This window comes from Halichoerus grypus, chromosome 1 (genome assembly GCF_964656455.1).
Source record: "Halichoerus grypus chromosome 1, mHalGry1.hap1.1, whole genome shotgun sequence".
Classification (NCBI taxonomy): Eukaryota; Metazoa; Chordata; class Mammalia; order Carnivora; family Phocidae; genus Halichoerus; species Halichoerus grypus.
The window spans coordinates 211,529,426-211,551,891 of record NC_135712.1 but is presented as its reverse complement, the minus strand read 5'-3'; the positions used below and the strand labels follow the sequence as shown (position 1 = coordinate 211,551,891).

The 22,466-nt window shown below is 42.4% G+C and overlaps 1 protein-coding gene across 5 annotated transcripts in view; it reads left to right on the top strand.

Moving 5' to 3' along the window:
• The window catches only part of ADGRE1 (adhesion G protein-coupled receptor E1), a 61,718-nt gene extending 39,252 nt beyond the window's left edge, over positions 1–22,466 (top strand). For 2 of the 5 annotated variants that reach the window (XM_078056604.1, XM_078056607.1), the window contains 13 exons: positions 663–746; positions 1,596–1,736; positions 4,639–4,816; positions 6,145–6,264; positions 7,392–7,597; positions 8,054–8,224; positions 9,722–9,916; positions 11,209–11,444; positions 14,329–14,395; positions 16,484–16,575; positions 19,321–19,489; positions 19,595–19,699; positions 21,492–22,466. In XM_078056604.1, coding sequence (XP_077912730.1) covers positions 663–746; positions 1,596–1,736; positions 4,639–4,816; positions 6,145–6,264; positions 7,392–7,597; positions 8,054–8,224; positions 9,722–9,916; positions 11,209–11,444; positions 14,329–14,395; positions 16,484–16,575; positions 19,321–19,489; positions 19,595–19,699; positions 21,492–21,497 — 1,770 coding nt within the window. In that variant the 3' untranslated portion in view covers positions 21,498–22,466. The remainder of the gene's footprint in view (positions 1–662; positions 747–1,595; positions 1,737–4,638; positions 4,817–6,144; positions 6,265–7,391; positions 7,598–8,053; positions 8,225–9,721; positions 9,917–11,208; positions 11,445–14,328; positions 14,396–16,483; positions 16,576–19,320; positions 19,490–19,594; positions 19,700–21,491) is intronic. The other 3 variants (XM_078056610.1, XM_036066096.2, XM_036066098.2) reach the window with 3 other exon arrangements.

Below are 22,466 nucleotides of genomic sequence, written 5' to 3'. Positions count from 1 at the left end.
TGTTCAGTTAGCCAGCATATAGTACATCATAAGTTTTTTTTGCTGTGGTATTTAGTATACTCACCATGGTGTGCAACCATCACTTCTAGCCCTCAAACATTTTCATCCCCTCAAAAGAAACTGTATCCCCAACAACATTGCCCTCCAGTTCCTCCTGCCTCTGGCCCTTGGTAAACACTGATCTGCTCCCTGTGTCCATCAGTTAGTCTATTCTGCATATTTCATATAAGTGTAATCATACAGTATGTGGTTTGTGTGTGTGTGTGTGTGTGTGTGTGTGTGTGTGGTTTCTCTCACCCAGCATGATGTTTTCAAGGTTCATCCACATTGTAGCAGGTGCCAATGCTTTACTCCTTTTGGTGGCTGAATAATATTCGATTTGGACCACTGGACGTTTTTTTCACACATTCCCCCATCTTTGACCCCACTAAGTAGTTTTGCTGTTTCTTTGTATTTGCTTCTTTTATTCATTGAAGAGAAAGGTGTCGTGACTCCAAGTCTGCTCAAATGGTGAGTTTCCATTTTCCTGAGAATTCTAGAGCCTCCTGACTCCTTAGCTGTTTAGGACCACTCTTGTGGTAGACTGGATGGCCAATGTGTACTTCACATGCTGGGGGATCGATCAATCAGTGGCTCACTCATGCTCTTTCTCTGGGTCACAGGGTTCTTTCTGCACACTAATGAACGCCACCTTCAGTGTTCTGGACGATGCCTGTGGAAACAGAACTGCCGTGGTTTCTCTGAAGGTAACAGCAAAGTCTTTGTAACCGGGTTTCAAGCTTTGAACATCTTGGGGGGACACTTTGGGTACAGAAAGTCCTCTTATTATTAATGGTTGAGTTAGCATTTAATTTATTTCAGCTGCAAGTTTTTAAAATTTAACATACAGTAAAATTGCCCTTCTCTGTCCAGTTTTATGAGTTTTATTACCTAAGTAGATTTGTGTAACCACCACCACAATCAGAATATAGAGCCATTCCTTTTCCTTCCCAAACTCTCCCTTGGGCTTCCCCTTTATCGTCAGATGCTCCCTCCACCGCCAGCCCCAGTAAATCTCTGTCATTAGAGTCTTGTCTTTTCAAGAATATTATATAAATGGAATCACACAGGATGTGGCTTCTTTCTTCTTTCTTTCTTTCTTTCTTTCTTTTTTTTTTAAAGATTTTTATTTTTTTATTGGGGGGTGAAGAGAGAGAGAGAGCATGAGTGGGGGTGGGGGGAGAGGCAGAGGGAGAGGGAGAAGCAGGCTCCCAGCTGATCAGGGAGCCCCGGGTGGGCCTCAATCCAAGGACCCCGGGTCATGACGTGAGCTGAAGGCAGATGCTTAACCGACTGAACCACCCAGGTGCCCCCAGGATGTGGCTTCTTTCACTCAGCATAATGCCTTTGAGATTCATCAAGGTTGTGATCAATAGTCCCAATTCTTATTTTTTTTATAACTGTTAGTGACATTGTCTACATTCACAACATTGTGTAAACACCACCACCACCACCACCATTCCCCCAAAAGGAAACTTGGACCTACGAAGCAGCTGTTCCTCATCCCTCCCTCTGCAAGCCCCTGGCAACCACTAATCTGCTTTCTGTCTTTTTAGACGTACCTGTTCTGGGTATGTTATGAAAAAGGAGTCCTACGAAATGTGGTGTCTGGCTTTTTACTCGGAGTGGAATATTTTTGTGTCTGGCTTCTTACTCGGAGTGTAATATTTTTAAGGTTCATGCACATTAAAGCACAGGTGGGTGCTTCATCCCTTTTTATGGCTGAGTAGTACCCCACTTTATGGATGTACCATGGTTTATCCATTCATCTGGGAAGGACATCTGAGTTGCATCCACGTAACCAACATCTCCCTCTTCCCCTGACCCCCACCTCAGCTTTGGGCATTAATCAGTAGAGCTGCTGTAAACATTCGCATACAGTTTGTATGTCTGTGTGTCTGTCTGGGTGTGTGTGTGTGTCCCTGATTTTTCATTTCTCCAGGGTAAATACCTAGAGATAGGATTACTCGGTCATTACAATGGTAGATTTTTTTTTTTTAAAGATTTTATTTATTTATCTGAGAGAGAGGATGAGAGGAGAGAGAGAGCACATGAGAGGGGGGAGGGTCAGAGGGAGAAGCAGACTCCCTGCTGAGCAGGGAGCCCGATGCGGGACTCGATCCCGGGACTCCAGGATCATGACCTGAGCCGAAGGCAGTCGCTTAACCAACTGAGCCACTCAGGCGCCCCACAATGGTAGATTTTAAAACCTAGTTTTTCTTAAGACTTTAAGTTGAACTTACAGTTGTTGTTAGTTTATTAATAAATTTGGCTGGTTTTGTAGCAAAATAAGAATAATGCTTTCATTTGTAATTTGATTTAAAATTAATTTATTGGTAAAACATATTTATTCATTAAGTGTACATTCACTCATAGGGTTTTCAGATTAAATTTCCATAAATGAACCGATTTTACAAATTTAGTTAGATTCCCTCATTTTATACTATGTTTACGAATATTCTTATTTCCCTCCAAATTTCAAATACCTAATGAGGAAGATTTACAATCTAAAAGGCAAAGTCATTATGCATTCAAGGGATTCATAAATCCAATCAATCAAATGTGTAAATGTAATAATTCAGATTTTTTTAAATATTCAAAACCATTTATCAACAGCTGTGTTCTCTTACAGTGTTCATACTAAATACACATTTATCACACATCTAATTGCTTTTGGCAGTGAAATCACGTGGTTACTCAGTTACCTTCTCTAATGTGTTGAATTGTTCCAAACACTTTCAACAACCACTTTCCAGATTATGCCAAAGATCACAAAACTTTCTAAATTGAACAAGAAGTGTGTTCAATGGTGTCTTAGTTTGCCTACTGATGTTTAACCTCCCCAAGGAAATAAAATAGCATTCCCAGCTAAGAATAGATTTCACATTTCAAAGGGAGTTTTAATGAGGTTTCCTCAGCCATGGAATTGAAGACGACATTTTTGCAGGATGATTCTACCTGAGATTTTTCTGTGTGTTGGTGGGCAGGGACCCCACACTCATGCCTTGCACTTGGGATATGGTTACAGAACTCTGTGTGTCCTGTTTCTCCAGAATGAACATCTCTCAAGTTGTACCCTCATCCAGTTTTTACTGAAATTCTTTTCATATTTTTTAAGAGATTTATTTCTTTATTTCAGGGAGAGAGAGAGAGAGAGCGAGCACAGGGGGAGGGTCAGAAGGAGAAGGACAGAGAGAATCTCAAGCAGACTCTCCACTGAGTGTGGAGCCCAATGCAGGGCTCGATCTCACGGTGGAGCCCAACGCAGGGCTCGATCTCACGACCCTGAGATTATGATCTGAGCCAAAACCAAGAGCTGGATCCTTAACTGACTGAGCCACCCAGATGCCCCTCTTTTCATGTTTTTACTGTGCAGTTTGGATAGATAGAAATTGGTATTCCTACTAGGATTTCAGTTAATTTCCTTCCTCATCTGACTGGAGTCAATTAATTTCTTCCTTGTATTTATTAGGTTGTGAATCCTTCTCATATATTTTTTTTTTTTTTGGTTGGGGTCAGAGTCACATTGAAGAAGTCAATTTATTGATGATCAATAAAGGGAATCGTATCAACATTAATATTATTATTGCTATTCTTTCTTTAACTCTATTCCTCAGATATAATCAATGTTAACATTTGGATGTATATCTTTCCATACCCTTTCACTTTGTGAATCGCATGCTCATGCACAGACAGACACACACACACACTGAAGCCATTTAGTGAACACCTACTAGAAGGATTCAGCCTCTGATACCAGCCTGCCAAGGTTCAAATCTTGGTTCTGCTACCTCCTAGATGTGTATCCTGTTTCCCCATCCAAAAATGGACACAATAGTCTTTACTTCACAGATATCATCCTAAAATTAACATATGTAAGACACTTAATACCTGACTCATAGTAAGTTTGATTATTTTTATGTCTATGTGCCAGAAATATTAATATTATAAGTATAAACATTTTAATGAAAGTACTTGTTTTTTTAAGTGAAATGAGATACTATACACATGTTACCTTGTAATTTTCTTTACTTAATAGCTCATGGACCTTTTTGCTTGTTAATATGTCTATATATATATATATATTACACCATTCTTTTATTAACAGCTGCATACTATCGCATGATTTGATTCCATCATCATTTATTTAGCCAATCTGTTGGACATTTAGACTTTCTGACTTCTTGCTATCAAAAGCCATACTGAAATAAACATCACTGGACAAGATCCTTGCACACTTTTTAAGCATTTCTGGAAGGATTAATCCCAGGAGGGGAAATCGCTGGGTTGGAGCTATGTGCAAGCAATGTTATTCCAGGTGCTGATTTAAAGGCTACACCATTTTGCATCCCAAGGGGGCCTTTGGGATCAGGAAAAGGAAGCTGAGTAGATGCCCTTTTAATTCTTCATTGGCTTAGACTGTCAACCCAGTCTCTTGAGGAGAGAAAGAGAGAGAGGGGGAGAGAGGGAGGGAAAGAGAGAGAGGGAGGGAGAGAGAGAAGGAGGGAGGGGGAGAGGCAGAAGGAGGGAGAGAGAGAGAGAGAAGGAGGGGGAGAGAGAGAGAGAGAGTGCACAGCGTGCAAACACCTTTCCTTGCAGAGCGCAGTTGAGAGCTTTGCCTCTGTGCTTGAACAAACATCCACATCGTCCAACTTCACCAAAGAAGAGACCTCCGCCCTGGCCACTGTGGTCCTGGAGAGTGTGAAAAGCACCACCCTGGCAGCCTTCCTGAAACCATCAGCAAATGTCAGTCAGACTGTCCAGACTGAACATTTAGGTAACATGGCAAGGTTACACCTGGGCGCTGACTTTGAGGGGGGGCCTTGAGAGATGCGATTCTCCGTGGCTTTCCCATATCCCATTTTCCCAAGTGTTTCAAATCTCTGAACTCACAGAAGAGCCCGTCCAAGGATATGAACAACATCTCCCATTTACTGAGTGGCTGACATTGAGTTATGAGTGTTGCCAGGTAGGGTTTGGAGTGTGTTATCTATTCAACAACTATCTGAATTCCACAATAAACAAACATCTGGTATACCAGACATGGATAATGCTATTGAGAAAAATACAGCAGGGCTAAGTCAGCTGGAGAGGGTCAGGCTTGGTGGGGAGCATTGCTAGCTTACCTGGGAAGGGAGCCGTGTACCTATGTGGAGAAAGGACAGGCACAGGAATACTTGGTGAGTTCAAGGAACAATGAAGAGGCCAGCATGGCCCAAGTGGAGTAGAGAATCATAGAGCTTGCAGGAGAAGGGGTCAGAAAAGGAGGGGAGAGGTGGATTTTGTAGACAAATGTAGGGACTCAGGATTTTATCTGAAGTAAGACTGGGGGTGGGGTACGGAATTGGAGAGTTTGAGAACAGGCGTGACATTATCTGGCTTATATTTTAAAAGGATACCTCTGGTTCCATTACCTATTTTGTTTTCATGAAGACCCCTGTAATTACTGCCATGCCACAGGTGAGGGACTTGCGGCTCAGAGGGTTTAAGTCTGTTCAAGTTGGCACAGCTGGTGAGTGGCAGAGCTGACTGCAACACCTGAGCCCTGGTCCACTCTGCTGGGTTCGCCCCAGCCCCTTCCTATTTCCTTTGGCTTCAGGAAACTTATCTAAATGTAGAGAAGCCAGAGGGTCATGACTGTTGCTTTCCACCACTGTTGACTTCAACCCCATCTTTCCCTGATGCACCCCCTATGGGGCGAGAGCTCACTCCAACAGCTCCGGCTGGGTTTCTTAGTTGTCTGGTGCTACCATCCTCCTGTCACTCATCAGGGGCTCAAGATCTTCCCCATGATGAACTGGCCTTTTTATTCTTTGCTTGCAACTAGGTGTGTATAACTTTTTTTGGACAGAAACCGAATTCAGGACTCACTTTCTGAGTGACCTCAGGCAAAGTCTCCCTATCTCCTTTTAAAGATTTTTATTTATTTCTTTGTCAGAGAGAGAGCACAAGCAGGGGGAGCGGCAGGCAGAGGGAGAAGCAGGCTCCCCGCTGTTCAAGGAGCCCCATGTGGGACTGGATCCCAAGACCCTGGGATCATGACCTGAGCTGAAGGCAGACACTTTGCCGACTGAGCCACCCAGGCATCCCCCTGTCTCCTTTTAGAAATTGAAAGCAAAATTATCAAGGAAGAATGCACTGAAGAGAATGTGACCTTTCACCTGAGAGCCAAAGGGGACAAGATGGAGATTAGGTGCTCCACCATTGAAGAATCTGAATCCACAGGTACAGACTTGCTCCTGAGAATCAAGGAGGGTGGTTATGGTGTATTCAATCAGCACACATTTATCAGTCAACTCATAGGTGCCAAGACTTGTGAGGGGATCAGTGAAGTGAGGTCCATGCCCTCAGGGAGTTTTCCATCCACTGGGGAAGTCAGATATTAAATAAATAAATACTCTCACAATAATGGAGCATCAAGACCTTTAGTGTCCGGTGAAGTAGCCACTCAATAACCTTTTGTTATTGAGCACTTGAAATGTGGCCAGGCGGTGAGTGTAAAAATATACACTGGATTCCAAAGGCTTAGTATAAAAAAAGAAGGATGGAAAAATCTCATTCATATTTTTATATTGATTATATGTTGAAATGATAATATTTTGCATGTATTGAGTTAATATATCATTAAAATTAATTTTTACCTGCTTTTGACTTTTCTAAAAATGTGGCTACTAGAAAATTTAAAATTACCTAGGTGGTTCATGTCGTATTGCTAAGTGGACAGTGCTGGTCTGTATCGGGGATTGACAAACTTGTCTTGTAGAGGGCGGGTTTGTAAATGTTTTAGGCATTGAGGGCAATACAGTCCCTCACGGTGCAAAGGTGTTCATACATGAATGTGTGTGGCCGTGTTGCAGTAACTCTTTTACTTATACAAAAGAGGCAATGACCAGATTGGCCTGTGGGCCACTGTTTGGCCCCTTCTCAATCCATCTTCGGTCTGGAGGGCTCAGGGAGCAGGCCTGGGACATCCCTGAAGACCACCAACGTTGAAAGGGGAAGCCTACCAAGGAGATGGAGCAAGAATAACCATAAATGTGGGAGGCAAACTTATTTCCCACTGCTCAGTTTGATTGTCTCTTACAAATACAAATTAAAATTTATTTTTTAAATGTAGCCAACATCTCTCCAGGTGGAAGCAACTCAGGGTTTTTTTAATGGTTCTAGTGAGGGTCACCAATCTAGGAGTCCCCTGGTTGCACTGGTGTTGCAATCCTCAGAGTGGGCCAGTGGAGGTACAGAGATGCATGGGATATTAAAGTGTGTATGTGTGTGTACATGTTGGGTCATCTGTAATCACTACTGAGCAAATGATTCCTTCTTTTTTTTTTTGCCTATGGGGGAAATCACAGGGACCACTGGGGTGGCTTTTGTCTCCTTTTCGGGGATGGAGTCTCTTTTAGATGAGAGCTTCTTCCAAGACCTTGAGACCCCTTTGGCCAACTCCCAGAGGAAGTTGAAGGTGAAGATGAATTCTCGCGTGGTACAGGGCATCATGACTGGGGAGAAGAAAGATGGCTTCTCTGACCCAGTCATTTACATGCTGGAGCACATTGAGGTTTGTGAAGAGGTCCCTGCTGAGCCCCCATCTACCTACTGAGAATGCCCTATCCCCCAGTGGGCTTGACTTTCATTTTTGATAGGGACCCACGAAGGCAGCAAGCTCTCACAGTTTCTTGCAACTCAAGCTGATCCTCAAAATCCACCTTTAGAGAGGAGGGCTCTCCTCTTTCTATGTGTATTCTTCCATCCATCACTGGGCAAGATTGGGCTCAGATTAAGTGATGTTGATGCAGGAACATTTACAGGGACGTTATCTACATTGGCTATGACCAATTCAGTGTTAGAGGCAGATCTGGTATCTGAGAACTTTCTCTCCATCCTTGCACACTGAAATACCACATTTCCCTCCCAAACATACCTGCATCTTCCTGCCCCAAATGACTCTTGAAGTTGGTCGTACTGGATCCATTTGAAGGAGAGTCTCAGGTGACAAGAGCCTTTCCATTTTCAGCCAAAGCAGGAATTTGAGAGGCCTATCTGCGTTTCCTGGGACACCGATGTGGAGGGTGGTAGGTGGAAGCCCTCTGGCTGTGTGGTCCTTGAAGCTTCTGAGACGCATACTGTCTGCAGCTGTAATCAAATGGTGAACCTGGCCATCATCATGGCTTCTGGGGAGCTCACGGTCAGTACTGATTCTCTGTGTTCTGGCTCCCCAAATCCAAGGGGAAAATATTGAGTAAACATCCATTGTGTGTCTCTCATGGCCTTGGGTATTGTGGGAGGGAGTTGGGGTGGGGACAGATGGGGTGTGCAATACCTCTGCCCTTGGAGAATTCAGGGTCTGGCTGGGAAGCCATGACATTCACGTATAAAATGAGAAGTGACCCTAAGCAGATGCTGGGACAATTATAATCACAGATCCCATTTACAGAGCACCTACTGTGTTGGACCCTTTATTTTAAGTTATGTGTTTTCAGGCCCTTTTACAGGATGGGGGCTGAGGCTCCGTAGCCCACCTACTTAGGAAACTCGAGGTGAGACTCAAACCCAGGACAGTCTAGCTCCAGAGGACTCTGTCCACAAAACCATGTACATGGTGCAAGAAGTTGTGCTATGGGAATTCAGAAGTGTGTTGGTGAGAGCTAGCAATCAATCAGGGAGGGGATGGATGTGAAGTGAGCCTTGGTGAGTGGGTAAAGACGTACAGAGCATGTATGTTTCCTGCACAGTTGTGAGCACTTTAAGTATTTTCATTGAATCCTCCTGCAACAACCATACAGGGTAGTTACTGTTAGGATCCTCTTTTAACAGATGAGGAAACAGAGGCTCAGAGCAGTTAAGTGTCTTGCCCAAGCTTATACAATAGGAACTGGCAGATCTCTAGTCCATTCTCTTAGCCACCACATCATAAAATCATAGGGAGTAGCTCGTGAGATGGTACCTTGTCACATCTTCAATACACAGAAGGAACTCAAAAATTTAAAATTAATTGTGAATAAAAATAATTGTGAATAAGGGAAGGACTCAGCTTGCCATTTCCACTCCCAGAAGTTGGAGCATCTCTGAACACCTGTGTAACAGTCCTGGTGCAGGGCAGGAAATGGTAACCACTCTAGATATTTCAAGCAGGGAATGGGATGCTCACAAAATCATGGGAAGGGATGGAGGAGTCGAAGTCAGGGGCTGCCACTTGGGGTTTGGTTTCGAGATCACCCCTCTGCAGCTGCAATCTAGAGGTCAGAAATTGCTGCTGTCAGATCACCCCACATCCATGCAATCAAAGAAGGGACAGCTGGAATGTGGAGCCCAGCCATAGCTTGCTCCTGTCTGCAGGAAGAAAACCTGTATCTGCCTCCATTCTGCCGTCGAAAACTTCTGTGCTTACATCTCATTGGAGAACTTAAATGACATCCAGGACCCTAGCCCCAGGAGATTCTGGGAAATGTAGTTTATAGACATCCTGCTTTAGTACAACATGAAGTGAGGCACAGAACAGGAGTGGGAATGGGTGCTGATGGATTCCAAAGGATGATGCTGGACAATATCTAGTTCACTCTGAGTGTCAAAGGGAGAAAAGGTCTCTGAGTCCTTTCTGCCCCAGTCAGGAGTCTGGATAATTCTTTTTTCTGCCTGGAGGGATGTCAGTCCCTCTCTGAGTGGTGTATCTCCTTCCTGACAGATGGAGTTCTCCCTGTACATCATTAGCCATGTGGGCATGATCATCTCCCTGATGTGTCTCATCTTGGCCATTGCCACCTTCCTGCTGTGTCGTGCCATTCGCAACCAAAACACATACCTCCACCTGCACCTCTGCATCTGCCTCTTCTTGGCCAAGACTCTCTTCATCATCGGTGTAGACAAGACTGACAACCAGGTCTCACATCCCTTAGACTGTGTCCTTACTCAGCCCCACCATCTCCACATCTGCCCCTGCTCATCCTACCCGACAACGTCTATGCTAGTTCCCACCTCAGGGCCTTTGCATGTGCTATGCCCTCTTTTGATAATACTTGTTCCCAGTACTTCACCTGGTTGACTCCTTCTTGTGGTAGGTCTCAGCTTCAAATCATTTCCCTGATCATGTTATATATTGTGGTAGTCCCTCCGATTACTGTTTAAACCATTGGTTCTTATTTTGGAGGATTCTGCCGCCTAGAGGACACTCGGTGATATCTAGAGACAGTATTGGTGGGGGTGCTGCTGGCATCTGATGGAGACTAAGGACGCTGCCAAACACTGTACAATACACAGGACAGATCCAATGACAGAAAATAATCTGGCAATAGTGTTACAAATGTCAATAATGTTACAGCTGTGAAACTCTATTCCTTATCAGCCTTTGTTGCTTTCTTTCCCAGCATTTATTTGAAACCATATTGATTATTTGTTGCTTTACTTGTTGTGTATCTGCCCCCCCACACTAGACGATGAGCCCCATGAGAGCAAGAACTTTGGCCAATTTACCCCCATAACTATACCAGAAACATAGTAGGCTCCCAGGATTTTTCCACTAGGAGCACTAGTGACATTTTGTCTGGGGTGATCATTCTTTGTGCAGACCCCCCCCCCCCCCCGCCACCATTGTGGAATGTTTAGCTTCCCAGAACTCAGTGCTGGTAGCACATGTCACTCCCACCATTTGACCGGGAGTGAGCAAACTTTTTCTGTAAAGAAGCACATATAAATATTTTCGGCTTTGCAGATCCTAGGGCTCTGTCACAACCACTCAACTTTGCTGTTTTAGCATGAAAACAGCCATAGAAAATATAGAAATGGAAGTGGCCATGTGCCAATGAAACATTATTTACAAAACAGAAAGCCAGCCCAATGACTACAGTTTGATGACCCCCACACTCAATATCTTCAAACATTCTCTGAGGTAGGGTGATCAACTATCCATTCTTTTCAAAACTCTCCTAGTTTTAACACTGAAAGTCACATGTCCTAGGAAAAACCAGTCCCAGGCAAACCAGGACAATGGGTCCCCCTACCAAAGGGATGATAGCACTTGCAGGGAAGAATATCTCTATAAAGGTTTGTGGAATGAATGAATGGGCTATGGTTGAGGAACTCCAATCAAAGTTACCCCCACTGTTGTCTGAACCTGCTTCTTGGGTTGGGGTGGGGGGTAGGAGGATCCTGAGTGTGCATGTGTCTCCTCTCCAGATGGGCTGCGCCATCATTGCAGGCTTCCTGCACTACCTTTTTCTCGCCTGCTTCTTCTGGATGCTGGTAGAGGCTGTGATGCTCTTCCTTATGGTCAGGAACCTGAAAGTGGTGAATTATTTCAGCTCTCGCAACATCAAGAAGTGGTACCTCTGTGCCTTTGGCTACGGGCTCCCAGTGCTGGTGGTGGCTGTCTCTGCCAGTGTGCAGCCACAAGGTTATGGGATGCATAATCGGTAAGTGATACCCTTCTCTCTCCCTGAAGAGCCTGCTGCCAGGGTTTATGATAATATTTACATGAACAACAAGAAGAGCAATAACAGTAGCGGTAATTGTGTCTACCATTTATTGAGCTCTTTATGTTTTGTCGGTCTCAGGGTTGCCATGTACAGTAGCACAGATGTGCACTGCACAAATCCAGGAGCCACTGTTTCCACTACAATATAGATGAATGGTGGTGGTGTAAACAATGTACTTGGTTGTAAATTTTAAAATCATGGATTCTGGAGCCAGCCTGCTTGGGTTTGAATCCTTGCTCTACCACCTTCTAGCTGTGCTACCTTGGGCAAGTTACTTATGCTTCCATTTCCTCATCCATACAATAGGGGTTGACAGCAATGCCTACATCATAGTGTTGTGAGGGTTAAAGGAGTTATTATCTGCAAAACATTTAGAACAGTCTCTGGCACAGAGTAAAGCATTATACATGCCATCATCATCATCATCACCACTGTCTGTTTTAAAGCAAGTTTTGTTTATCACATGGTTCATGTGAGAGGATTTTGGGTAGTGTGTTGGTGAGTATCATTTAAAAATATTTTTGTATTTATCTTATAGGACATTAGGAAAAAATTGCCAGCATATCAACCAAACTCATGGTATCATAGACATGATTCCATGGTATAAGTAAAAAAAAGTGAGTCAACTTTGAAAATCAGGTAAATGACAGGATAAGCAGTATGTGGCTAGGGCAGAGACTGTAACTCACTGCATCATGTCATGTAATTCTATGATTCTTGTGATAGTGGTGCTGTTCTAATTTACAGATGAGGAAAGCCAGGCTTTCTTGCCATTACAGTGAGAAAGGGGCTGTGTGAGGACATGAATCTGGGTCTTTCCAATCCCAGGGCCTGTGTTCATCACCCTGTGTTGTAGGCACTGCTGAGCTGTGGTTAGGGAACTAAATATCCAGGTTTCCTCCCTGCCTACTACTGATGGTTTGTATTTCAGGTGAGGTCATGAGATACTAGGTGAGGGAAAGGAATCTGTAGGAAGTGAGCACTCATCAAACCTAAATCCTGCGAGCTTTACAAACATGTATTATCTCTCGTACTTCTCAACAGAAATCCTCTGTGCAAGGACTAAGAGTCTCCATTGTGTACAGTGTGAATAGTGTCCCCTGGATTTGTGCAGTGTACAACCTGTGCTGCTGCACATGATGGTACATAAAGTAACAGCTTAATGAATGGTAGCTTCAGAGGAAACTGAGGCTCAGCACAGTTGCAGAACTTGTCCTGGGCCACATAGCTAGGAAGTGTCCAAACTGAATTCAGATCTGTCTTGTCAGGAGATGGTGGTGACAACGCAAGCTCACCATGATGAAGTGTCCAATGTTGGTGTGGGTAATATAAGCACTGACAAAGACCAGAGAAGGATGATAGCCTATGGGAGTGGGAAAGTTCATGGAAGGCTTCCTGGAGGAGGCAGAATTTGAATGAGTCTTGAAAGCTCTACTGAAATGTACATAGGCAAATAGAAAAGGGGGTGGCAACATCGGTGAGGGCAATACCTTCCCAAAGGAGGGCTAAAGGTCTGTTTGGAGAACAGATGGATTGGGCTGAAAGAAGGGGAAACTGGGGGAGGGTCATGGAATTTAGAGAGTACCTTCCAGGTGGTGAGAACCACAGAAAGTTTGGAAGAGAGGAATAGTATGACAAGGATTTGAGATGACTTTGGAAGAAGCACTAGGCGTGGGGAAGAGAAGGAGCAAATACGGGGTGCCGGTATGCAGGCGTGGCTGCGGGTAACAGGCTCCATCCCAGTGGGTACCTCTGGGAAACTGTGTAGGGCATGTACCTCTGATATCCCACCCAAGGGGGCATATTTGTCCACCATCTCCCTCCCAGCAGCCTTTGGTTGAGGGCTGCTCCTGGTGAACTAATCCTCAGAGCTTTCAGTCTGATGCCTCCAGCCAGAGATGCAGAAGCTGATAAGGGAATTGGCCAGTGTTTACTGAAGTGGTTGTTCCTGAAAGAACAGGGAGAGCATCTTCTGTGCATTTTACATCTTTTCATTACTACTACTTGGAGACTCCTGTTCCGGGGAGAGGATGCCTGGTTAGCCAAACTTGATTATTTTCCTTCTCTTGTGGGGGGAGGCACGCTTTTGCTAAAGGAATATTGGGGTGCTGTTACTGAACGTGGTGGAATCGTTGTCAGATGGTGAAAACAACAAATTCCTAGAGACATGATGGAAAGAGGCAATGAATTCTCTCTTCCTTCTCTCCCTCCATTCTTCCCTCCCTCCCTCCCTCCCTTCATTTCTTTTAAGAAATAATTATGGAATGCCTCATCCATGCCAGACTTTGCACTGAGTGCTGGGTATTCAGAGATGAACAAAAGTTCAAGGTCTAAATTCTCATATAGCTCATACTCTTGTAGGGAGTGAAGGACAGTTTGCAAGGAAACAAACACCATCATAATTTATGATACCAATAGATGCTATAAAAAAGAAAAGCAACAAGCTCTGCTAGAGATGGACCAGGGGTAGGGGTAGTCAGAAGTGGCTTTTCAGAGGAGGTGACTTTGAGCTGAGATTTGAAGGAGCAGGTATGCCAGTGAAGAGGTCTGCATAGAGAGGAAGGGGTTACAAAGATTATGAATTGAGGACGAGCTCTATGCAGGGTATCAAGTGAATGCTTCAAGAACATTTACCCAGGAGGAAGGTCTGAAAGAAGACTTGCTGTGGCCCAAAGAAAACTGAGCTGTAACCTGCCCCATCATGAGAATTTTCATCTCAGGGTCAGCTCCCTACACTCTCCTCCACTAGTGCATTTTTTGGAGTGTGAGTAACTGTAGGGTTAAGACTGAGACAAGCTCTGACTCCTGTTTCTCTCCATAGCTGCTGGCTGAATACAGAGACAGGGTTCATCTGGAGTTTCCTGGGGCCAGTCTGTGCCATCATCATGGTAAGCAAATTGCTTGGCACAGTGTGTCCTGGAGCAGGAACAGGGAGACCCTGGGGATCAGGAAGTACCAGTGGAAGTTGCGTCGCCAAGGTCACTTATTCCTCTCAAACATTCTGCCTTCTGATCCCTGGTTCTTTTTTTTTTTTTTTTTTTAATTTTATTTATTTATTTGACAGAGAGAGACACAGCAAGAGAGGGAACACAAGCAGGGGGAGTGGGAGAGGGAGAAGCAGGCTTCCCGTGGAGCACGGAGCCCGATGTGGGGCTCGATCCCAGGACCCTGGGATCATGACCTGAGCCGAAGGCAGACGCTTAACAGCCGAGCCACCCAGGTGCCCCTGATCCCTGGTTCTTGAGATTTCCAAGTTAGAGTGTAATTTCTTTGACTTGTGATTTTTTTTTTCTTTGCCAACATGCAAATCCTCTGGAAGGGACCACAGTCTTATCTGTCTTTTGTGTTTCAGTAAGAATGGGTCTATTAATGTCTTCTGAGGATAGCCATTGAATGGGAAAAAAAAAGGGAGAAAGAAATTAAGAGTATTTAGTGGTCAGGGAGAAGAAGAAAATAGTGGGATGGAAGCAGAGGGAAGCCTAGAGTTGTTTCTGTTTTTGTTTTTAGCTTTATCGGGGTATAACTGACAAAAAATGTATATATTTAAGGTGTACAACTTGATGTTTTGACTTATGTATACGTCATGAAATAATCACCACAATCAACCCAATGAACATATCCATCGCCTTGCATAGTTACTGTTTTTCTTTCTTTTCTTTTCCTTTTTTTTTTTTCGTGGTAAGATCACTTAAGATCTACCCTTTTAGCAAATTTCAATTATACAATACAGTATTGTTAACTATAGTCACCACGCTGTACATGAGATCTCTAGAACTTATTCACCTTGCGTAACTGAAACTTTGTGATCTTGGACTAACATCTTCCCCCATTTGCTCCCCAGCCGCAGCACCCACTGTTCTACTCTCTGGGAACGTGGGGGTGTTGTGCGCCATCTCCTTGCCTCCTTACCTCCAACCCAGATTCAACAGTCCTGCAAGATGATGTTTCTTTTGACTGTCACTCATGGTGGCTTTTTTCCTTGTGTCACTTGTAACTGTTAATTGTGAGCTCCTATCTGACTGATTTAAATCTTGGGAATTCTTGAGATTGTATTCCTCCAGAGGGGTTTTGCTCTGACTTCTGTAAGATTTGGGAGGGGGGCATGTATTAGTTTCCTAGGGCTGCCAAACAAAGTATCACAAACAGGATGGCTTAGAACAACAGAATTTTATTGTCTCACAGCTCTGGAGGCTAGAAGTATAAAATCGAGGGGTCAGTAGGGCCATGTCCCCTCTGAAGGCTCAAGGGAATGATCCATTCCAGTTTTCTATCCAAGAAGACTGGTAACCTCAGGAGTTTCTTGGCTTGTAGATGTTTGGCTTCTCTCTGTGCATGACTGTCTCTGTGTCCAAATTTCCCTGTTTTATAAGGTCATGTGGGATTAGGGCCCAACCTATGACCTCGTTTTAATTTGATCACCTCTGATAAAGACCCTAACTCCAAATAAGATCACATTCCTAGGTCCTGGGGGTTAGGTCTTCAACAATTCAACCCAAACAGGGCACCAATCTTAATTCTAACTTTCCACATGCATCCAGTGAAAATAAGTGGTGATCACCCAGATGAGAACCAGCAAAGCATATTTATTGCAATAGTAAGGGAGTCAGCCACCATCACTTGCACTTTGCAGAGACTCAAAAGCAGGCAGGGGAGTAGGATAAAAAAGGGGTAAAAAAGGGAAGGCTTCAGGTGTGCCCCGATCAGAGGCTGTAGGCATCAGTACCCTAGAGGCAAGCTAACTCAAAGCAGGGTATCCTATGTGAATGCTTAGGAGAGCATATTGGCTTTTTCCCTTTGGTCCTAAGTTGGAAGTGAGGGCAGAAATTAGGGAAGCTGTCAGTTACCAATCAAGAGGTGGTTGTTTAGGGTTGACTGCTTCCTGGAGTGGTTACTGCAGACTATGGGTTTTTACAGGGGGTCTGGCCATTGTCCATTTGTATATCCAATCTCTCAGTCTTTTCTGCTTGACTTTGTAGATCAATTCCATCCTCCTGACTTGGACATTGTGTGTCCTGAGGCAGAAGCTTTCCAGCGTCAATGCTGAAGTCTCAACGCTCAAAGACACCAGGTGCGGACCCTCCTTCCTTTTCTCTTCTTTTCAAGTCTCCTTAATTCTTCCCACAAACATTCACTGAGTACCTTTTGTATGCCTGGTCCTGTGCCCAGGACAGAACAGCACAGTATCTAGATCTGGGGTCTCAAATGCCACTTATAAGCTGTGTGACCATAAGCAAGTTACATAACCTCTCTGAAACTGTTTCCTCATCTGTATACTGGGGATATTAACATTGCCCACTTTATTTGGCTTATGAAGCAGTAACACAGTTACCAGGGAGAGTGTTTCCTGTATTGAAACTATTAATACATTTTCTAACTCATCTACTGTGCATAATAATATGTGGGTATTTACAAAAACAGACTCATGCCATCTACTTTATTTTTATAACCATTTTTCTCTTAATAATGTCATGAATTTTTTCAATTTAACTAGACATTCTTTAACAATATCTTCTTTTTTTATAAAACATTTCAGTGTAAGAATGCAGCACAACTTACTTAAATCATGCCTTATTCGTGGACATTCAAGTTGTTTCTGATTTCTTGGGGTGGGGAGAGCTATTATAAGCAATGCAGTCTTGAATACCCTTGTAGATAGATCTTTTTCCACATCTGTGGTTATTGAATCATAACAGTAGGCATGAAACTGTCCGAGTCAACGGCAGGTTGGATTGTCCCACTTTTAGTATATATTGAAAATTATTTTCCAGAAAATTTGTTTCCATTTGCAAGAGTGCTTGTTTACCTACAGCTTTGCTGACACTGGGATTTATCATTTTTGTGTCATTTTGATTATTTAATAGGTGAAAGATACTATCTTATTATTTTAGTTTTGTATATATTATTTTATCTTACAGATGTGGGACATTCTCATACTTTTATAGGCCATTTGTGTTTCTTAACTTCATCACTCAACTACTCTTTTTTTAAAAAGATTTTATTTATTTATTTGAGAGAGAAAGCACAAGTGGGGGGAGGGGCAAAGGGAGAGGAAGAAGCAGACTCCCTGCTGAGCAGGGAGCCTGATGAGAGACAGAGGCTTGATCTCAGCACCCTGAGATCATAACCTGAGCCAAAAGCAGCCACTTAACTGATTGAGCCACCCAAGCACCCCTCAACTAATCTTCATCTTAAGAACCTACCAAAGTCAGACATTGTCTAGGTTTTATTGTCAGGAACCTTATGATGTCCTTTGCTTGTTTTCCTGTCAGTATCCAATCCCTCTTCCATCTTAAATAATTTTTTCTAAAAATTATTTTTAAAAAGTTGATGCAAAAAGTGTAAAACAAAGTTAATACATGCAATGGTAAGAAAAATTAAGCAGTGAAAAAGGGAACACATGGAAAGTAATTCCTTCTCTCTTCCCTGACTCCCAGGTCCCCAGATCTCTCCAACCTTAAGCAACAATTATCACTTGAATTGAGCTTCCTTCCAGAATATTCTATACCTACACATCAACCTTCTATTACATACATGATAGGATACTATACATATTCTGAACTTTGGTTTTTTTCCACATAATATATAGCTGATTTCATATCAATACTTATGGCTAAAAACAACTAACAAAAATGTTTTTGTGCTAGACACTGTTGTAAGCATCCTTAGAGTTTTGTTATCTCATTTAATCTGTAGAACAAGTAATATCACCCTGTAGGAATTGTATTATTATCTGTATATCAATTTGAGGAAACTGAGGCACAGTTTCCACAGGTACCCAGAGCCTGTTCCCTCACCCCCTATAGTATATGGTCTCTCTCATCTCATTTTAAAAAATGGTTTTATGGGGCACCTGACTGGCTCAGTCGGTGAAGCATGCAACTCTTGATCTCAGGGTTGTGAATTCGAGCCCCATGTTGGGTATAGAGATTACTTAAAAATAAAATCTTTTAAAAATGGTTTTATTATTTGCTTTTATTTATTTTATTTTTCTTGTGAAAGCAAGAGCACTGAAAATCAGTTTTTCACATTTATCTCCACTTTGGAGTTCCATTAAGTCTATGAGTTGGCTCAGCTTTTGGTCTCTATAGATTTGCCTATTCTGGACACTTCCTATAAATTGAACCATATACTCTGTATCCTTCTGCGACTGGCATCTCTCACTGACATAATGTCTTCAGGGTTCATCCACGTTGTAGCAGATGTCAGTGCTTTATTCCTTCTTATGGCTAAATAATAATCCAGAGTATGATTGGACCATATTTTGTTTATCTGTTCATCAACAGATGGACCCTGGGGTTGTTTTAGTTGCAGGGAGGATGGGGAATGAATGCTTAATAGGTGTGGGGTTTCTTTTTGGGGTGATAAAAATGTCTTAGAACTGGCTGGTGATGATGTTTGTACAGCATCGTGAATGTGCCAAATGCCACTGAATTGCACACTTTAAATGGTTAAAATGGTGAGTTTTATATTATGTGAGTTTTTCTTCAATTAAAAAAAGTGTCCTTATATTTCATACTATGACATCACCATTCATTTAACGTGTCCCCGGTTCTTGACCTGTAGGTCCTTTGAGCATTTTCATCACTATCAACACTATTACATTAAATATATGTGTCCACACATCCTTGTGCCATGTTATCTGTAGGCCAACTGCCTTTTAAATGCCAACGGGACTCGATGTCCCTGCCTCGGGGCTTGGAGACTCCACTGCACGTTTATTCCCACCAAGGTGGCAGGTGAGTGGTGGGAGCACAGTCCATGAGGACAACAGCCACTGCCCAGAATTTTACCCTCTCCAAATCTTCTCCCCTAGGTTACTGACATTCAAGGCCTTTGCCCAGCTCTTCATCTTGGGGTGCTCCTGGGTGTTGGGCATTTTCCAGATTGGACCCATGGCTAGTATCATGGCCTACCTGTTCACTATCATCAACAGCCTGCAGGGGGCCTTCATCTTCATCATTCACTGTCTGCTCAACCGCCAGGTACATAGCAGTTGCCCTTCCCGGCCCCATCCTTCCAGGGAACATGCCTGTGTCGGCCCACATCTAGGAATAATTCATCCTCTTGTGATGTGTCTCTTCCTCCAGGTACGGGAAGAATACAGGGGATGGATTACCAGGAAGAGCAAACCCAGTTCCGAGTCCCAGACTTCAGGGATGTTACTGTCCTCTGTCCTCTCCACTTCTAAAACGGTGAGAGACTGTGTTTTATGTGGTTTCTTCTGTTCAAATGGAACCACTGCTTCTTAGCAACACCAGATGCCACTGTGCACGGAGTATCTACTGTGAGCTAAGTGTGTCTATGTATATTAGCACATTTGATAAAGTGCGGTGTTCAAGAGTTGGGGTTCAGGAGCCAGGCTTCGTGGTCTTAAATCCCAGCTTTGCCCCTTAGTAGCTGTGTGAACTAAACAAGATAAAATCATGACTCATACAGATATAATATGAGCATACATTAAGAATTTTATTCTACTCATTAATCAGTGAGGGAGTGAGGCGGATATTAAACTGGCTCAAGAGAGAATGTACAGAACAGACATATATATTATGTAACATAAATATACTGTATTATGTAACATTTATCATATATCTCATATATTGTATACATTATATACAAATTATGTAATATCTTATATATTTTGTATAAATTATATATAGTATATATTATATATGTATTATGTAATACATACATATGTCTGTACTTTGCATTCTTTTCTGAGCCAGTTATAACATCTGCTAGATTCTCTTGTTGATAATTTTATAAAATTATTTTTTAATTATATATTTTAATTTTAAAATATTTAATTTAATTATATAAAATTTTATAAAATTATTTTTTTAAATTAAAATTTTATAAAATTATCAACAAAATATATAATTATATATATAACATATATAATTATACATATAATTATAAAGTTATATATCATATAATTATTATATAATTATACCTAATACATAAAATTTCATATTATGTATTTAAAAATGAATTAAAATATATATTAACATATGAATTATATGAATTATACTACACATATATAATTTCAGAGACATGAATGTGCAAATGGAGGCAAAACTGATTTTTCCACATAATTTTGCATTGCTATCATCGCTATTTAAAATTTACAGAGTTGTATTTAAATTCAGTTAACCAAGTTATAGTACATCACTAGTTTTTGATATAATATTCAATGATTCATTAGTTGAATATAACACCTAGTGCTCATCATATTTAAATAAATAAATAAATAAATAAAAATTAAAGAGTAAAATTTACAGAGTTGTAAAACTTTCTCTACACAATTGCTCTTCCATCCCCTATTAGAATTTTTTATATTTTCAATGATTTATTCCAAACACAAGTAACTAAGATTCAGTGGCTTAATTAAACAGGAAATTATTCTTTTCTTCTTTTTTTTTTTTTGGCAAGAATAGAAGCTCAGAGTTAGGTGTTGCTGGTATTGGTTCTGTTGCTCAGGGATGTTGTAAAGGATCTAGGTTTTCCCTACTTTTCCAATCTACTAACATGTTGACTTCATCAAACAATTTTCATGGTTGCAAGATGGCTGCCATAGCTCCAGACATCATGACCATGCTGAAGGCAAGAAGAGGGATGGGGCAGAAGTGGCAAACACTTTCTCCCTTTCACAGGAAACAAAAGCTTTCCCAGAAATCCCTCAGTGGATTTCCCTTTCACTTAGTTGGTCAGAACTGTATCACATGATGGCACATAGTTACAAAGGAATTTGACAAAACAAGTATTTGGCTTCTTTGCTTCTAGAGTGGAAGCTATCAGTGGTGAAGAGGTTGAGAACAGCTTTCAAGTTTGCCATTAGTGCCTGCCACACTAGAGACCGTCACTGTTAACATTTTAATGTTTATCCTTCTGGTGTTTGTTGCCATATTTCTCTCTCTGTATTTATAAGACCCCAGAATCACATTTGTACTAATCCTGCTGATTCTAATTCTGATTTCTCTCTCACAGGGTTAAAGCTCTTTCTTACTTTCAAATATGCTATGAAGCAACATTTGAGGAAAGCAGGTACCAGCAGGAGTCTACTCTGAAATCTCTGCACAGCTTGATGCACAGATGCAGGATCCCGCTAGCCCCAGAACTCTCTGGAAAACAAGAATTTCTGTTCAAGATGATAAGTTCATCTTCTGTGTTCTGCTCTTTGAGTTTCTAGACTTTCGTGGAAGTAACAGATCCCAGGGCAATAGCATGAACAAGGTTACCTGGCTACCATTTTGGTTTCTCCTAAGTTCATTGGTGCATGGCAGCAAGCGTTCCTCTCCAGCACTGTCCTGCGCCTGACACAGAGCAGCCCTCAATAAATGATTTGTCATATGACTGACTGACTTACCCTGACAAAGCCTCCTCCTGCTTTTAAAGAAATGGTCAGTAGAACAGTAATGGTGACCCCAGGGGATGAATAAACCCCACAGACCTATAGGCCACTTTTGCACAAACACTTAAAACAGTTATGTTGGTGAGTAGGAGTGCTGGATGGAGCAGAATCCCAGCATTTCATGGAGGGTTGCAGTGCTTGATGACAACACCCTTTGGAAAGTGTTTTGGTTTCCTGGGACCTTTCAGCAAACCAACATCTCTCTTCCTTCCAGGAACTTCCTTAGGACTTGGCTAGGATTCACACTGCTCACAAAGTTATCACCATCCCACCTGGCCCTCCATGCTGCATAATATCTTGATTGCCAGGGAGAGTAGAGGGAGATGAAACTTTTTAAAATGTAGATATCCTGGGGCGCCTGGTTGGCTCAGTCTTTAAGTGTCTGTGTTCAGCTCGGATCATGATCCCAGGGTCCTGGGATCGAGCCCCGCATCGGGCTCCCTGCTCCGCGGGAAGCCTGCTTCTCCCTCTCCCACTCCCCCTGCTTGTGTTCTCTCTCTCACTGTGTCTCTCTCTGTCAAATAAATAAATAAAATCTTTTTAAAAATGTA